General features: G+C 42.6%; 1 protein-coding gene across 7 annotated transcripts in view; it reads right to left on the bottom strand.

Annotated features, from left to right (window-relative positions):
• Positions 1–15,109, bottom strand: part of MYH10 (myosin heavy chain 10) — a 163,587-nt gene that overhangs the window by 43,847 nt on the left and 104,631 nt on the right. For 4 of the 7 annotated variants that reach the window (XM_063629431.1, XM_063629432.1, XM_063629433.1 and 1 more), the window contains 5 exons: positions 13,134–13,196; positions 3,661–3,854; positions 3,447–3,568; positions 1,469–1,538; positions 1,220–1,380 (listed from right to left, as the gene is read on the bottom strand). In XM_063629431.1, the coding sequence (XP_063485501.1) occupies positions 1,220–1,380; positions 1,469–1,538; positions 3,447–3,568; positions 3,661–3,854; positions 13,134–13,196 (610 nt within the window). The remainder of the gene's footprint in view (positions 1–1,219; positions 1,381–1,468; positions 1,539–3,446; positions 3,569–3,660; positions 3,855–13,133; positions 13,197–15,109) is intronic. The other 3 variants (XM_063629436.1, XM_063629434.1, XM_063629435.1) reach the window with 1 other exon arrangement.

Below are 15,109 nucleotides of genomic sequence, written 5' to 3'. Positions count from 1 at the left end.
ACTGTCTGGGCAAGGAGACTGCCCAGGAACCAGAGCTGTTTTCCAACCCACATGTAGAGGACATTATTGCAGAGTGCTGACGTCCAGTCCAGGTGTTCAGATTCTGTTTGCTCAAAACTGTCTGGATGGCAAACTATTCAACCTCTCTCAACTTCTCTCACTCCCAAACCCTAAGTGTTCAGTAGAAAGAAGTAAATACCAGTATTACCTTCTAAATCCAAATCAGTTCTAAGTCCTTTGAACTCTATCTCAAATTTAACAACTTTTCTCTCATTCTCCAACACCACCTTCTTGGGTCCAGGCACCATCATCTTGTACCTGAATCACTAAGACAGCTTCCCAACTGGCCCTCCCAGTTCTACTCTTGGCCCATCTCAATGGATTCTGCACACTGCAGCCAGGCGGCCTAGACAGTATAGATTCCCCTCACTGCACTCCTAACCCCTGTCCAGCGTCTGATTCTCAAGCCTCTTCTCTCACCTTGCTCCCTGCTCCCTCTCACCCATCCTGCTGCAGCCACACTGGACTGTGTCACCTTCTCAAATGCTGCCAGACTCTTGCCAGGATGCTGCTGTAGTTCCCTTACTGAAAAGCTTCTCTCTCCTCCTTTCACAGGGCCAGCCTTCTTACCCTTGAGGTTTCAGCCGCAGAGAAGCATTCTTTGAGGACTTGAGCTGAAGCAGGACCCCAAACCCCTTGGCCCCTTGTGTGTGTGTGTGTGTGTGTGTGTGTGTGTGTGTTTGAGATAGGGTCTCACTTTGTCACCCAGGCTGGCATGCAGTTGTGCCATCTTGGCCTATTGCAGCTTTGACCTCCCGGGTTCAAGAGATCCTCCTGCCTCAGCTCCCCCAGGTAGCTGGGACTACAGGCGCATGCTACCAAGCCTGGCTAATTTTTGTATTTTTAGTAGGGATGGGGTTTTGCCATGTTGCCCTGGCTAGTCTCGAACTCCTGAGCTCAAGTGATCTGCCCACTTCAGCCTCCCAAAGTGCTGGGATTACAGGCCTGAGCCACCATGCCCAGCCTCCTTGTGTATTTTCTTATTGCAACATCCTATTACTTAGAATGTTCATGTATTTACCTATCTCTGCCACTATAAAGCAATTTCCATAAGGACAGACTATGTCTCATACATGCTTGCATCCCTAGCCCAAAACGCAATGCTTATTTAGCACAAGCACATCCTCAGTGAATGAATAATTCGTGAATACCCACTTACTTTCTGGCTAGGTAACCTCTGCAAACGGCCTGGAAGAAGATAATGATATCGGTGATTTTTAAATCTCTTTCTTCCTCTAAGTGTGCCAGAACTCCAGCTCTGAAAAATATCTTGCTCTGTCCAATTCTGTACAAGTTTGGGTCCAATTCTAAAGCCCGGATCTAAGAGAGAAAGAGTTCCTTTACTTTTTTTAACTACAAGAAAGATTAGATTAAATCTACAAACCAGAAAAAATCAAGAAAACCTTACCATTCGTTCACAGGCCTGTTTGCCATCCATAAACCCTTTCGGAATAGCATTTGGAGTTAGGATCTCGTATCTGTAAGAAAATATTCCAAGAAGTATTTTGTAGAAATTTGTGAACAATGTGTATCTACTAACTGTGTGTTTTGCTCTAAGAGGCAATAAAATGTTGGGTAATACATGTTAAATTAAGAGTAAAGAAATGAACTGGTGATAATCTGATGTTTTCTGTAGATCTACTTTATTTCTCATGAGTAAAAATGAGGTTAGTTCTTTCAGGTCAAAAAGTAGGTTTAGGAGGTTGTGGCAGAGAAAAATCGAAAGCATGGTGTTTTAGAAACCTTTCATTTTTCTTCATTTCCCATAAAATGTTCATATCCTCAAGATGCAAAAGAGAATCTGGCTTTCTGTACTTTAAGTCACTGTCAATTTGTGGCATTTATTAGATAACAGGAAGGGCTGTAAGAGCTGTGTTCATAGGCTTCTGTTCAGAACATCAGAAAATACCAGGGTGACATGTGACATGACGTTGGTCTGGGTGTATACACGTACATGTGTTCACTGAGCTGCACATTTAAAATCTGTGTACCTCACTGTATACAGTCCATACCTCAATCAGAAAAATAAAAGATACTGGCTATATTAAAAAAGGAATCCTGGCTACATCAATCAACTTTGTATCTTGGATGCCAATTATACTCCCTTTTTCTCCTAACAATAAAAAATGAAAATCTACCAGACTTCATCATACAATGGGATCAGAATGATGGCTTTCCTGAAGACACACATGGATTGGAAAAGCTTCTCAAGGTGTTTCTATCTGGAACAGTGGGAGAAAGGGCACAAAGACCATTCTTTGACCTGGCAGCACCATTTATTTCATGGAACAACAAATGGTGTCATACTTTGCAATCTAATTTCCAGAAAAAAGAAGAAAAAAGGCAAACTGAAGTATTCAAGAAAATTACCAAATAAAAGTTAAAAATAACTCTTTCTCATCATATGTTTGTATCCATTTCCACTGCAAGTTGATAGATCTTTTCCCTTTTGTTTTTTCTTAATCCTTTTCTATCTACTCCTTTCCCTATGTTAGCTAAAAGACTGTAATTGCACACGTGTGTGCACATGTACACACATACATTGGAAAAAATACATATACATACACACACATATAGATATATTCATTGAGAAAAGATGGAAAGAAGTACTCCAACACGTTTTTAGGAATCACTCCTCGATGATTTTTATTTACTTTTTTACTTCTCTTGTATCTTCCAATTTTCCTAAAAGGAACATACATTACTCATCTATTTAAAAAATCAATTTTAAAAATAATTATGTTTGGCCTGTAATCCCAGCACTTTGGGAGGCTGAGGCGGGATCACGAGGTCAGGAGATCGAGACCATCCTGGCTAACTAGGTGAAACCCTGTGTCTACTGAAAGTACAAAAAATTAGCTGGGCATGGTGGCACATGCCTGTAGTCCCAGCAACTCAGGAGACTGAGGCAGGAGAATCGCTTGAACCTGGGAGGCGGAGGTTGCAGTGAGCCGAGATGGCGCCACTGTACTCCGGCCTGGGTGATAGAGTGAAGACTCCGTCTCAAAAATAATAAATAAATAAAAATAAAAATAATTATGTTTGAATCCCAGGTAGAACTGTCTGAACGAGTAAACCGTAAGCTTTCAGCTTTCTATGTTTATCTCAAAGCTAACTTCAGGGCCCTGAAAACATGGCATGTTTCTTTGCAGCACCCATAGCAGTTCCTAGCACACTGCCTTTTTATAAAGTAGGCACGCAATCTTCCTACCAATAATCAAGGTAGTAAGGGTTGTCCCTTTTCCAGTACCTCACTGTATGTTTGCTATATAAGAAAACAAACTATGTAGGGGACAAGGAAAAATATTTCCTTATTATATCACTGTTTTAATTCATATTAAGATAAACTTTGATACATAAGGAAAAAAAGTAAAAGTTAGCAATACCTCTGTCTGAATTCCTGGAAAACTATTCGGTTAGGGAAGCCCTGGCGACAGATTCGGATCCCTTCCAGGACACCATTACAGCGAAGCTGATCTAGGACTAGGTGTGGATCCAATTTTCCAGCCTAATCAAGCAAACAATAGTTTCATGGTTTAATCTTTAGCACCTGACCTAGATCAGTTTTAAATACTAGCATATGTTTTGCTCAGCACATACCCTCTTCTCGTGATTTGGAATGATGCAACGAACAAAGTTAGGGTTGGTGTTTCGGAGAGTTGCCATCAGCTTGGTGAGAGATTCTTTGTAGAGTTGCCCAACGGTACGAAACATGCCCTTCTTGGTTTTATATGCGGAGCCAAAAGCTGTCTCAGTCATACCAGTGACTTGATCCAGACCCACGATACGGTCCACTGGGGAGAAGAAAGGAGAAAACAAATATAAGCCAAACCTCACTCGTTAGCAGAGAAAGAAAAGACACAGTGAAAGTGCAGCAGCACAAGCTTTGTGGAACAAATGACAGGAGATGCCATATAGGTAAGGCAGTCAGCATACTTAGGCACTGCACAAGCCGGGAACTAACAGCCACACACTTATATGGCAGGATACTGTAGTGCTTTGACAGCTCCACACCAACACACACCAGCAGATGCCTTCCGCTGCGCTAGTTTCAGGAATTCACTGTCTTGGATAACATTCTGCCTGTTACATTTACAATTATTTGGTAAATGAAAACTCATTGGCTGGCATTATTGATACATACAAACTGATACTGTGAAAGGCCTCCAAATAGGAAATGGCTCATAAAAATATATATAAGAATATCTGATTGTACAAATCCACTTAACAAATAACCTCGGACTAGGGACCAGAATTCTCTCTTATTAGTCATTAGATATTCAGTGAGAAAAGTCATTCAAGTTTTAGGAACAAATGCAGGAAGATTAGATTACAGGAGTTCAAATTTTTTAGCAATGTGTAAGCTTCAGCTCTCTTCTCAAAACATGAATAACACTTACTAAAGGGCAAGAACACAAAATAGGAAGGACTCTTCTGAAAAGATAAATACCTAAGCTTCCTAAGTGTTCAATGGCTAAACTTGTCAGACATTCCCTTGTTAGAGCAACTGATATTTTTACATTATCCACAAAGACCTAGTACATCTAATGATGAGACCATAAACAGTACACCAGCCACAAGCAAAACATTTGGTGCATAATGTACATATCCTCTTATTGAAAAGAAGTTAAATGAATGAAATACATTACTCAAATACTTTAAAATCAATCAGAATTATCAACTGAACTGCCCTTTGTAATGCCCTCCTCAACCCTAATGGACACCTCATTTCTTTCATTTGTTTCCTATGACAGAAGCATATGGTGACCTGACACTGTGTGAAGAGCTTTATGTGCAAGATCTCATTCAATTATCAATTTCCAGTGAGGTTTCTAACAGAAGAGAACCATGACCCCGGGAGGTAAAAGTGAACTGCTCAAGTTATGCAGGTCTTCAGTGGAAGCTGGGAGAAGGGCAGGTAAAAGCTATTTAATTTCCAGGCCCATGCAGGCACACTATACTACAACTGCTTCCAAGCAAAGCTACCAGATTCAAGGGTGTGGGTCAGAGCTACCTCTTTGCTTGTGCATTGGAGACTGTCTACCTCAGAGACCACCATTCTTTCCTGTGCCTTCAACCTCTCCCCCTCTTCACTTGCCCCAGAAGAAAGCAGCACAAACCCACTTCTGCAGGCCCCATAAAATACTGATCTTCCCTTGACCCTGTATCTTCCCACTTCTCTTGTCAGAGCCACGCTTCTTTCTTGAGTAGTTCACACCCTTGCTACACCATATCCTCTCCCACTAACTTCCCAGTGTGTAGCCAACTGGCTTATGGCCAGTCCTCTTCCTCTCCTGCCCAACACTACTCAGGCAATGACTGGTCAATTGCTAAATGAATAGACACCAGCCGGTGCTTGTTTTTCTTGACCCTGGTACGTTTACCTGGTGATGTCACAGCACCATTCTAAAAACTCTCCACTCCTGGCTTTTTTAGGAGCCCTACCTCCTCCTGTACCCCACTTCCCTCTCGCTACTTCAGTCCCATGTTTCTTGATGATTTCTCTTCTGCTTTTCCTGTACCTCATGGCACTCACCTGGGATCCCAAATCAATTCATCTGCAACCCTTCTAGAATAAGGCACAATACAAGTGCTGACATTGGCCCTCTGCTTTTCTCAAGCCATATTCCCAACCCAGGTGATCTCAGCTATGACTCTAACTAGATATACCTGACCACCCAGAGCCAGCTGCCAAACACCTGTATTCTACTCTCCATTCAGATGTCACAAAGGTGCCTCTGCCTTCTACAAATGCTTGTTCAATCCTAGCATGTCTGCTTTGACTCAATGTTGCATCCCTGCTCCCTGCATGATGTCTGGCACCAACATGCTTGATATATACATGTCAGTGGATAAATTATATAAACATTAAATATGTTTGTAATTAAAAAGAGTGAGAAATGCATTCAAAGAAAACAACAGGATGCTATAGGAGAAATGAGTGGTTAGAGATCTCTCTGGGGAAATGCCATATAATACCCCAAAATTAAGAATGGGCCTGTGGGAAGATGACCACTCCAGTCGGTGCAATCAGCATATGTGAAAGACCAGGGGCAGGAAGAAGCGAAGGAAGGCCAGCACGGAGGAGGAGGCACCAGTATGAGGAGGAGCTTATGACACTCGCACTGGCTGCTGCCTGCAGAATGGCCTGGGGAAGGGGGAGGGAGAAGTGGAAGTGGGGAGGCCAGACAGGTGACCCTTCCAGGAGTCCAGGGTCTAGGCGATGAGGGCAGCTGGAGCTAGTGAGATTACGAAGACGGATTGAGAAGGAAGATTCAAGAGGTATTTCAGTGGGAGGACTGACTTGCTCTTGGATGAACTTGACATGCAAAGTGAGGCAGAGGAGCATTTCAAGAATAACTGCCAGGATTCTGGCTTGAGCAACCTAGTGGCTGGTAGGGAAGACAAGGAGGGAAGTGGGTTTTGTGGATGGGAAGAGAAGATCCAAACTCTAAGTAAGTCTGGGATGCCTGGGGGACTTCGAAGTGGAAGAGAGATGTCAAGTGATAGGAGGAAAATTCCAGTTTGCTGCTAGGAAGACAGGTCTGAACTAGAAAGGTAAATTTGGGAGTTGTCAACTTTTATCTAGGGGAGACCAGAAAGAGATGGAGGGCCTAAGACCATCTCCAAGGGGCTCAGCAGAGGAGGAGGAGTTAAAGAGGAACGAAGGCTGAGCACAGTGGCTCACGCCTGTAATCCCAGCATTTTAGGAGGCTGAGGTGGGAGGATCACCTGAGGTCAGGAGTTTGAGACCAGCCTGGCCGACATGGTGAAACCCTGTCTCTACTAAAAGTACAACAAATACAAAAATTAGCTGGGCGTGGTGGTGCACACCTGTAGTTCCAGCTACTCGGAAGGCTGAGGCAGGAGAATTGCTGAGGCTGAGGCAGGAGAATTGCCTGAACTCAGGAAACAGAGGTCGCAGTGAGCTGAAATCGTGCCACTGCACTCCAGCCTGGGCAACAGAGTGAGACTGTGTCTCAAAAAAAAAAAAAGAAGGATATAGAGAGGGGACAAAGCCCATGTCTTAAAATCAAGCATGGACTCACCCTCTGTCTTGTTCTTCCTCCTGGGTTTCCTATCCAATGGAACCACTGACCAAAAGTGGTCAAGCCAAAGGTTAACATGTCATCAATCCACCCTCCTCTCCCCTGCCCTTGCTGGGCTCCTGCTTCTGACCGGGATCCTGCACTTCTGCCCCATTTCATCCTCTACCTGCAGTGCTACATGGTTCCTTCATTTACACCTTTTGTCCCTGTGTAGTGTAGCAGCCATTTCTAAAAGACAAAACGAAGTATTAACATCTTTGAGTTTCTCCCACAGCCTGTCGGATATTGTCTAAATAACTCAGCTCAGTAGTACTGCACAGCGATGGCCTCCACTCAGAGTCAGACACACCACACTCATGAGCTGGGTGATTTTGGGGCAAGTGACCCAACTTCTCCAAGCCTCAATTTCCTCCTCCTAAAATGGAGCTAAGGAGACCACGCTTCAGAGTTGTGAGCCTGAAAAACATTCAAGTGCTCAATGAAGGCACCTCTCTTGTCCCTTTCACACATGCCCCTAAAGGCCAACTGTACAAACTAGTTGCATTTTCCCAAAGACACAATGACTTCACATTCCATCCTTTTCTCTCTGCCTGGAATGCCCAGCCCGCTCCAGTCATCTTGGCAAACTCTTAAATACTTTTAAGTCTCCATTCCTTTACCAGCTACCTCAGGGAACTCTTCTTACGCTCGGTTTTCACCCTGCCTCCAAAACTAAATAGGCCACTCCCTTCTCTAGGCTTCAAATCCCTGGGACAGAACTTCCACACTGTTTCTGTGCATCTTCTCACTGGACTGAGCTTCCCCAGGGAACATTTTTCCAGCATCTCACATACTCAGGGCCCCGAAAGCTGTGCCTATGGTGTCTCTGGCCCCCCAATCATCAGCAGAGACAATCTCCTAGCCCCAAATGTTGGCCGGTACCTGGTGCCAGGCACACAGTAGCTATTTAATAAGTATCTGCTAAGTGAACTTACAGAAAGTTTACTGGAAGAACAAATTACGACCACAATGAGAGGAAGAGCACCATGTTACTCTGGAAGGATTCAATTACACTGGTTGTGCAGTACTTTAGCCTGCACGGGCAGTTCTTAAACACAATCTGCTGTCAGTATTGTGTGTGTGGTTTTTTAAAAAATATAGTAACAAATAAATAGTCATAATAATCCTGATTTTCAAATTTAATTTTAATAAGGACAATCCAAAGCTAAATATTCAGATTAAAAAAATGCTTTAGACTTTCAGTTCTTGTTTTTTGTTTTTTTGAGATGGAGTCTTGCTTTGTCACCCAGGCTGGAGTGTAGTGGCACAATCTCGGCTCACAGTAACCTCTGCCTCCTGGGTTCAAGCAATTCTCCTGCCTCATCCTTTGGAGTAGCTGGGACTACAGGTGCCTGCCACCACGCCTGGCTAATTTTTGTATTTTTAGCAGAGATGGGGTTTTACCATATTGGCCAGGCTGGTCTCGAACTCCTGACCTTGTGATCTGCCCGCCTCGGCCTCTCAAAGTGCTGGGATTACAGGTGTGAACCACCGCGCCCGGCCGTTTTTAATTCAACATTTTAAACTCAGGGTTAGATTCCACCAACAAAATTATCTTGTGGGTAAAAGAGAAACACTTTGGGAAATTCATTAGATGATTTGAGCCACACTAATAATGTATGGTTTCACTCAACAAACAAGACCTGAAGAACCTCTATTTTAAGAGTATTTGCTTGTTGATCAAAGCAGAAACCAGAGAAAGGAAGGAAATGCAGAGAAGACTCCAGCAGCACCTTGAAATGAGCAGCGCGCCTCACTGGAAGACCTAATATTGCTTCTAAATCTCAAAGTGCCTTTCCTCCAGCCACAGTTTCAGGGTAAAGATTGGCTTTGTTTATTCTTGCACTGTAAATTCTTCTATCTGAGATGTCAGGAGAGCCTGGTTAGGATCGCTGGTGGGCATTTAAATTTATTACTTGGTTCTAGAAGCCTGAAAAGTATTTTATACTAACACCTAATTTACTTATCTATAACAATTTATTTAAACAGTTGGAAATTAGATGAGTTCCGGACTGAAATCTGTGAGGACATATTCGCAGTTTAAGAGAGAAAATGCAACGTGTTGTCTATCTCATCATGAAACTGCCATCAACAGTTTCATAGAAGGAATGGCATCGGCTGGTGCCAGAATCCTTAACTGGCCCTTCTAGGGGATAATCTAGGAGACGGGTCCGTAAGATTTTTATGTTTTTCAAATCTGTGCATGGGCCAAAATACTAGTGTTACTAAATTTACTTTCAAGTATTTAAGCTAGATCTTCAGAAATTCATTGTAGTTAATGTAGCTGGAAACCAAAAAAGGGGGAAGAAACCTATTTGATGTTAATTTCAACAGCCAGGTGCTGATGACTCCTTATGAAAGGTGTCCAGTGCCCGGCACTGTGTGAGGCATGGAGCAGGTTCTCAATACTCATTTAAATAAGGAAAGACAATTCCACTCTCATGTCACTGTTATAAACAATTTGGAAACAAATATATTTAACTATTATGAATTCGCAGAAACAATCTTAACATCAGTCTGTCTCCGTAATATCCCTGTTACGTGGTACTGTAATAACAAGTTTACAGTGGTTACATAACTAGTTGCTAGAACCGATCTGCTAATTATTGTAGCATTTGGAAATTTTTAGAAAAACTCCAGGAAGTTGAGAGGTTGAGAGGAAGCATGTGATTTAAGGAGAAAGCAATCTTCTTTATCCCAAGCACTAGTCTCAGGCCAAACCTGAATGTCTCCCTTATCTCCATCTACCTTCCTATCCGTTTCGGCCATCTAAGGCGTTGGGCAGACAGGAAGCCCCTCTTTGCCCGCAGCTTCCACTGTGCTCTGTGCTCGCTTTCTCCCCTTGTGGGGTCCCATGTCCCCAACTCATGCTGAGACTGGGCAGCCTGGCACCACTGCCTATTAGCTGCACCTTGGGACACTGAGCGATACTAGACTTACGTTAAGTAAAGCCAAGGAAATAAACATTTATCGGGTTTCCCTGTTGTTCTGTAATTACAGCAGCAGCTGCTGCAGATGCAGCCACGGCAACGGCAGCTCTACAACACCACACATTCAGGCACTCCCCGTGTGCCATGCATTCAGGTTCACGTTGCCTCAGTTGATACTCACAATAACCCTGAGAACTAAATGTCGCTGTCCGCACTTGCCCTCAGGAACTCAAGCTGCGGTACCCAAGCGCTGCTTCTCCTCAGTGAGTTTCCAACTATTGCTAACACTCAAGATCAAAAAATAGGAAGGAGTAGAATATACTGCAACAATAACATAAACCTTCATCCATTAAAAGCGAGAACAATTTAAACATGTAAACTATGTCAGACCTAAACCAGATTCTAAAATGGGACTTGAGATGGAGGTTATGATCAATGGATGTAATCTATATGGAGATTAAATGGGTACCATCTTATCAGTCATGATACTTGACTCTACCTGGACTTCTCAGGTTTTCCCCGATTTTTGCTCTGGTAGTACACTCTTCTGGACCTGTCAGCTGCAATCTAGCACACATGGAGGTTCAAAGAGCCTAACTGGTGCTGTTCTATGAAGGAAATTGCAGGTGCAGGTATAAACTAGCATTAGTGAAAATGATACATAATTGTCCCTCCAACATGATTTGGATCAGGTCTAAAGCCTTTGATAGTCTCAATTACCCTATTACCCATTACCTCTTTAGTCCAAAAGCCCTGCCTGTAGCTTTCCGGTTACAACCCCTTTTCGCTGGTTCACTCTGCTTGCATCTTCCACTACCGGTTTATCTCTGAAGTCCAGACTTTCAAAATATACTTGTAAGAAAACAGTCCTTGACTTTATAGCAGAAACTTGTATGACCTCCATATTTGCCTCTAGGAATCCTATTCTCCCCTGTCCCTCTCTTCTGTACTTGTCCTGTGATTTTTCTGCAAATCTCTCTTTATTCTGGTCCCAGAAGCCTGCATGCTCTTCATAATGATATTTTCCCATCATTACACATGTACTTAAGCACATGGGTACTATTAGCTTTGTGTCACCTGCTTTAGAGATGCTTACCACATGTCAGCACATCACAGGCAATCACAATTTGGATCCCTAGAAACTCCTTCATCCATTGTCTTCCAAGAAATCACTGGAAATATTAAAGTCCTACATTTTCATTTTAAAATCCCTTAGCCCTCTCTGGGGTGGTGGTCTTGAATCCATAAACACATTAAAGAGAAAACGATTTTGCTGTAAAATATTACCCACAATCTCAAAGAACATATTTGGCCTTGGTAGATGGATGAGCTTCCAAGGAGAAGTAGAGATTGAGATCTTTGGTACTTGGTTCAGCTGAGTAACTCAACCAAAGGACACCTCACGGAGAGAGACAGAACCGGGAACATTTTCAGTGCCAAGGTGAGGGTACAGTGAGGCGAGTGAGCCTCCCCGCTGCTCATTCATTAGCATGAAGTCATCTAAGAGCGGCTCTGTGCTGGATGCTGCTGGTACAGCAAAATGCCTGGTGTATATACCCCAAAGACCATGGTCCCATAGGAAAGAGTGTCCGTGCTTTAGGTGGTCACGATGGGAATGGTAGGCAAAGCTGCTGGGGCTGAAAATTGGGTGTGGGGTCGCCACCCCCTATCCATCCATCAGCTCTCTCTCAGCGACTTAGTGATGTTTTGCCTCCTCTGTGCCAGGTGTTGAAGAAATGACAGTGAGCAAAGCCAGGCACTGGCCCTGCCCTCAAAGAGCTCACAGCCTGGAATTCTCTTATGAGGTTAGATATCCAAAGGGAATTCATCTAAAGAGGGCACTCACTTTAGAAGAAAGTCCAAAAGATCAAGCACTAACCTTTAATAAAGCACAAGTCCCAGGTTATACCTGAAAACTACCTCCAAGCTTCCCCCGTCCATTTCAACACTGTCAGCATTCCCCAACGCCAAAGAGGACTGAATTTAGAGATGTCTTCCTTTGGAGTTCTGTAGAATTTTCATTCCTGCTTATGCTGTCTCTAGCGTAATCTTTTATCTCCTCCCACTCCATACTTGCAATCTACTTCTTTCATAGTATGTGAACTAGAGTTATGGCAGGAATTTTGAGTTGGATTAAAATAGGCATGGTCCTTTAACATTTTAAATACAACTTTTGAGATGGATTTGGATCTCAGCATTATCGTGTTCCAAAAATCATAAAGGAAATTTCATAAGATAAATTTATCTTTGAGTTTTGCTACTTGCCAGTTTCACTAAGCATTTGGAAGGCTGGGTGGGCTTCATTTTATATTGGGCTTTTGGAGACTCTGTAGCTGTAGTTAGGCTGTATTTTAACACAGGGCTAAGGATTCAGATCACAAAGCCCAAACATTTGGAGCTCAATTTAAGGTTCCATGTATAATTCTGACAACATTCCACTCTATTTTAGTCTCAACTTGCACATATCAGGCCTTGTAGATAGTTTCAGGACCTCTGGTTGAAAAGAAAAGGCCAAGTAGCCAGATATGCACACAAATTCCAAACAAAAGGTATAATGATGAGACCAACACACCTGAGGTAGATATGTAATTATTTGTCTACAAAGTGTGTCTTAAATAAAAGAGAAAAACTCCTCCTTGGAATTCCTTAGAGTTGAAAATTTAAAGGTGACTCAAAAGCAAAGGAGATGTCATTTAGCAGATCAGTTCTTAACAATTTCCTTAGAGGACGGTGTATCACAACGGCACTATTGGAAAAGGTAGTGGCATACCTTTTAATATGCGGTGCTATAAGTGCTATGCATAAAATAAGAAGCAATGTGTAGGCAGTAGCAATTAAATTGCTTATGCACTCAAACATTTGCCTTGAAGTATAATAAAACTGAGCATGAAATGAAAGGTTCATGCAGGCCTATGAGCAAAACAAAAACAGAAACCCAAAGCCCACCCCAGCCCCCCAGTGCCCTCCCCGGCCACCCTGCCAGTCCCCCCACACGTTTTTCCTGTGGGCTTAAAACCCTTCTGTTTTGGAAGACCTACAGGCTTTATACATTCACCTGGTGGCTCATGAAGACCAGAAACACTGTCATAGAAAGAAGCTCTCTGAATATTCTGAATCTCTAAAGCAGAGAAACAGCAAAAACAGGACAGAAGAGCAAATACACAAACACTTCAGTTAGTGTGAAAGACATTCGACAGCACAAGTCAACTTTGAAATCGGGCTACAAAAGGAGCTAGTCCAAGGCAGATCCCATGCAAACATGACTGTTTAGAGAATTTGCACATTTGGATAAAGTTCTTTATAAAATAGATTAATGCTAAATCAAAAGAGCACATTCCCAACTCCTGGTGTGAGCATTATATGATATCAATGCCAAATGATTAGCCCATGTAAATGCAAGATGACATTTAAGAGGAATAAGGCGCTATTTGAGTTGTCTATCATAAAAATATCTTATCGTTAGTAGCTTAGGGCATGAATGCAGTGAAGTCACAGCACTATGGCGAATGTAAATATCAATGGCTTTTACTGTCAAAAATTACGCTGCTGTGTAATTTTACTTCCAATACAGATTTTCGGAAATATAATTTCCGAAAAATAATTTGAATACAAATTATTATACAACAGATAACTACCATTAAGGAAAACAAAATTCAAGTTCTGTTGTAGCAAAATGTTAAAATAATTTTGAATTATAAGCGAGATTATACTTATTGATCATACTGTTACTCATGAAAATATCCTAGGATGTACGTTGACATGAAAATGCAAACTTTAGGATTTTTTTTTTCCTCAATATAAACTTTAAGAAGTGCCAAGAAGTCCTTTGCAGCTGGTAAAGAGATCCCCAAGCAACATCATTTAGCAAAGAGTAGGGCGTTACAAATCTCTAGGGCAGGGCTGCCACCAATAAATCTGATTTCTTCTGGTTTGGCCTTGAGAAAACTCTAAAACTCTAACACAAACTCTATTTTTTTTCTTTTTCTTTCTTTTTATTTTTTTTTAGTTGAGACAGGGTCTCGCTGTGTTGCCCAGGCTGGTCTTAAACTCCTGGGGTCAAGCAATCCTCCTGGCTCAGCCTCCCAAACTGCTGGGATTACAGGCGTGAGCCACCGTGCCCAGCCATAAACTCTATTTTAACGCAAAATGTTTCATACTCTAGGTGTTGTACCTTCACAGGCAAACTATATTCATATATATTCTCTATTCATGTTCAACTTGTCATTTTCTGCTTTTGGATTTAAGTGGCTCTAAAAAGAGGAAAATAATGTTTTTCCAGGGTTATTTTTCTAGAGAAAAAGTGCTCCCCTTATCCTGAGATCTGTATATCCAGAGTGAGCAGTGATAAATCCTCCACCTTAGAACCCTCTTTAAACTTCTGTGCCTGCCACTACTTTCCATATGAAACAAACTGTCCTCAAAATTGGACAAACATGTACTGCTTCTCTGCCTGCTCCTCACCCTGAAGAACAGCGCCTCCCAACAGTGAGTGGCCTCTGAGATCTTCTCTGTCACTCAGATGAAACTGACTGTCCACCTAAGCTGAAGAGCGACAGCACCTCCCGCTAAGAGCAGCATTATCAGGAGAGCAAACATGTAGGAGGATTCCAGAGCAGAGGCCAGCAGAGCCAAAGCAAACCTGGGGTAGATGAGATATCCCTTGGCTTATTTTGACAAGAATGGCTAAATGCACTTCCACTGGCATATCTTTAGAAAGACAAGGGCCATAAATACGGCTGTGCAAACATGGCATCTGTGAGTCAGAGCTGTGGACTAAGTACAGACAAACGGGGCTCACGCCAGGGCTGAAGGAGCTCAGCAAGGCTTAGTGTTTCCTCTAAGCATTTCTGTAATCAAATCAATAACTTTCCTGTATCTCTTAAATGGAAGACACAAAAGTGCAGGTAAGGAGTCTCCAGACAGGGTCCTACCTGTAAGACATAGCATCTGTGATCTGTAATTTGTATGACATCCCAGCCTCCCACCTCCACCCTTGGCCACCAAATCTTATGTACCTACAGCTTCTGACCT

This window comes from Symphalangus syndactylus, chromosome 20 (genome assembly GCF_028878055.3).
Source record: "Symphalangus syndactylus isolate Jambi chromosome 20, NHGRI_mSymSyn1-v2.1_pri, whole genome shotgun sequence".
Lineage (NCBI taxonomy): Eukaryota > Metazoa > Chordata > Mammalia > Primates > Hylobatidae > Symphalangus > Symphalangus syndactylus.
The sequence above is the reverse complement of the archived record's forward strand: the minus strand, read 5'-3'. Positions and strand labels throughout refer to the sequence as shown.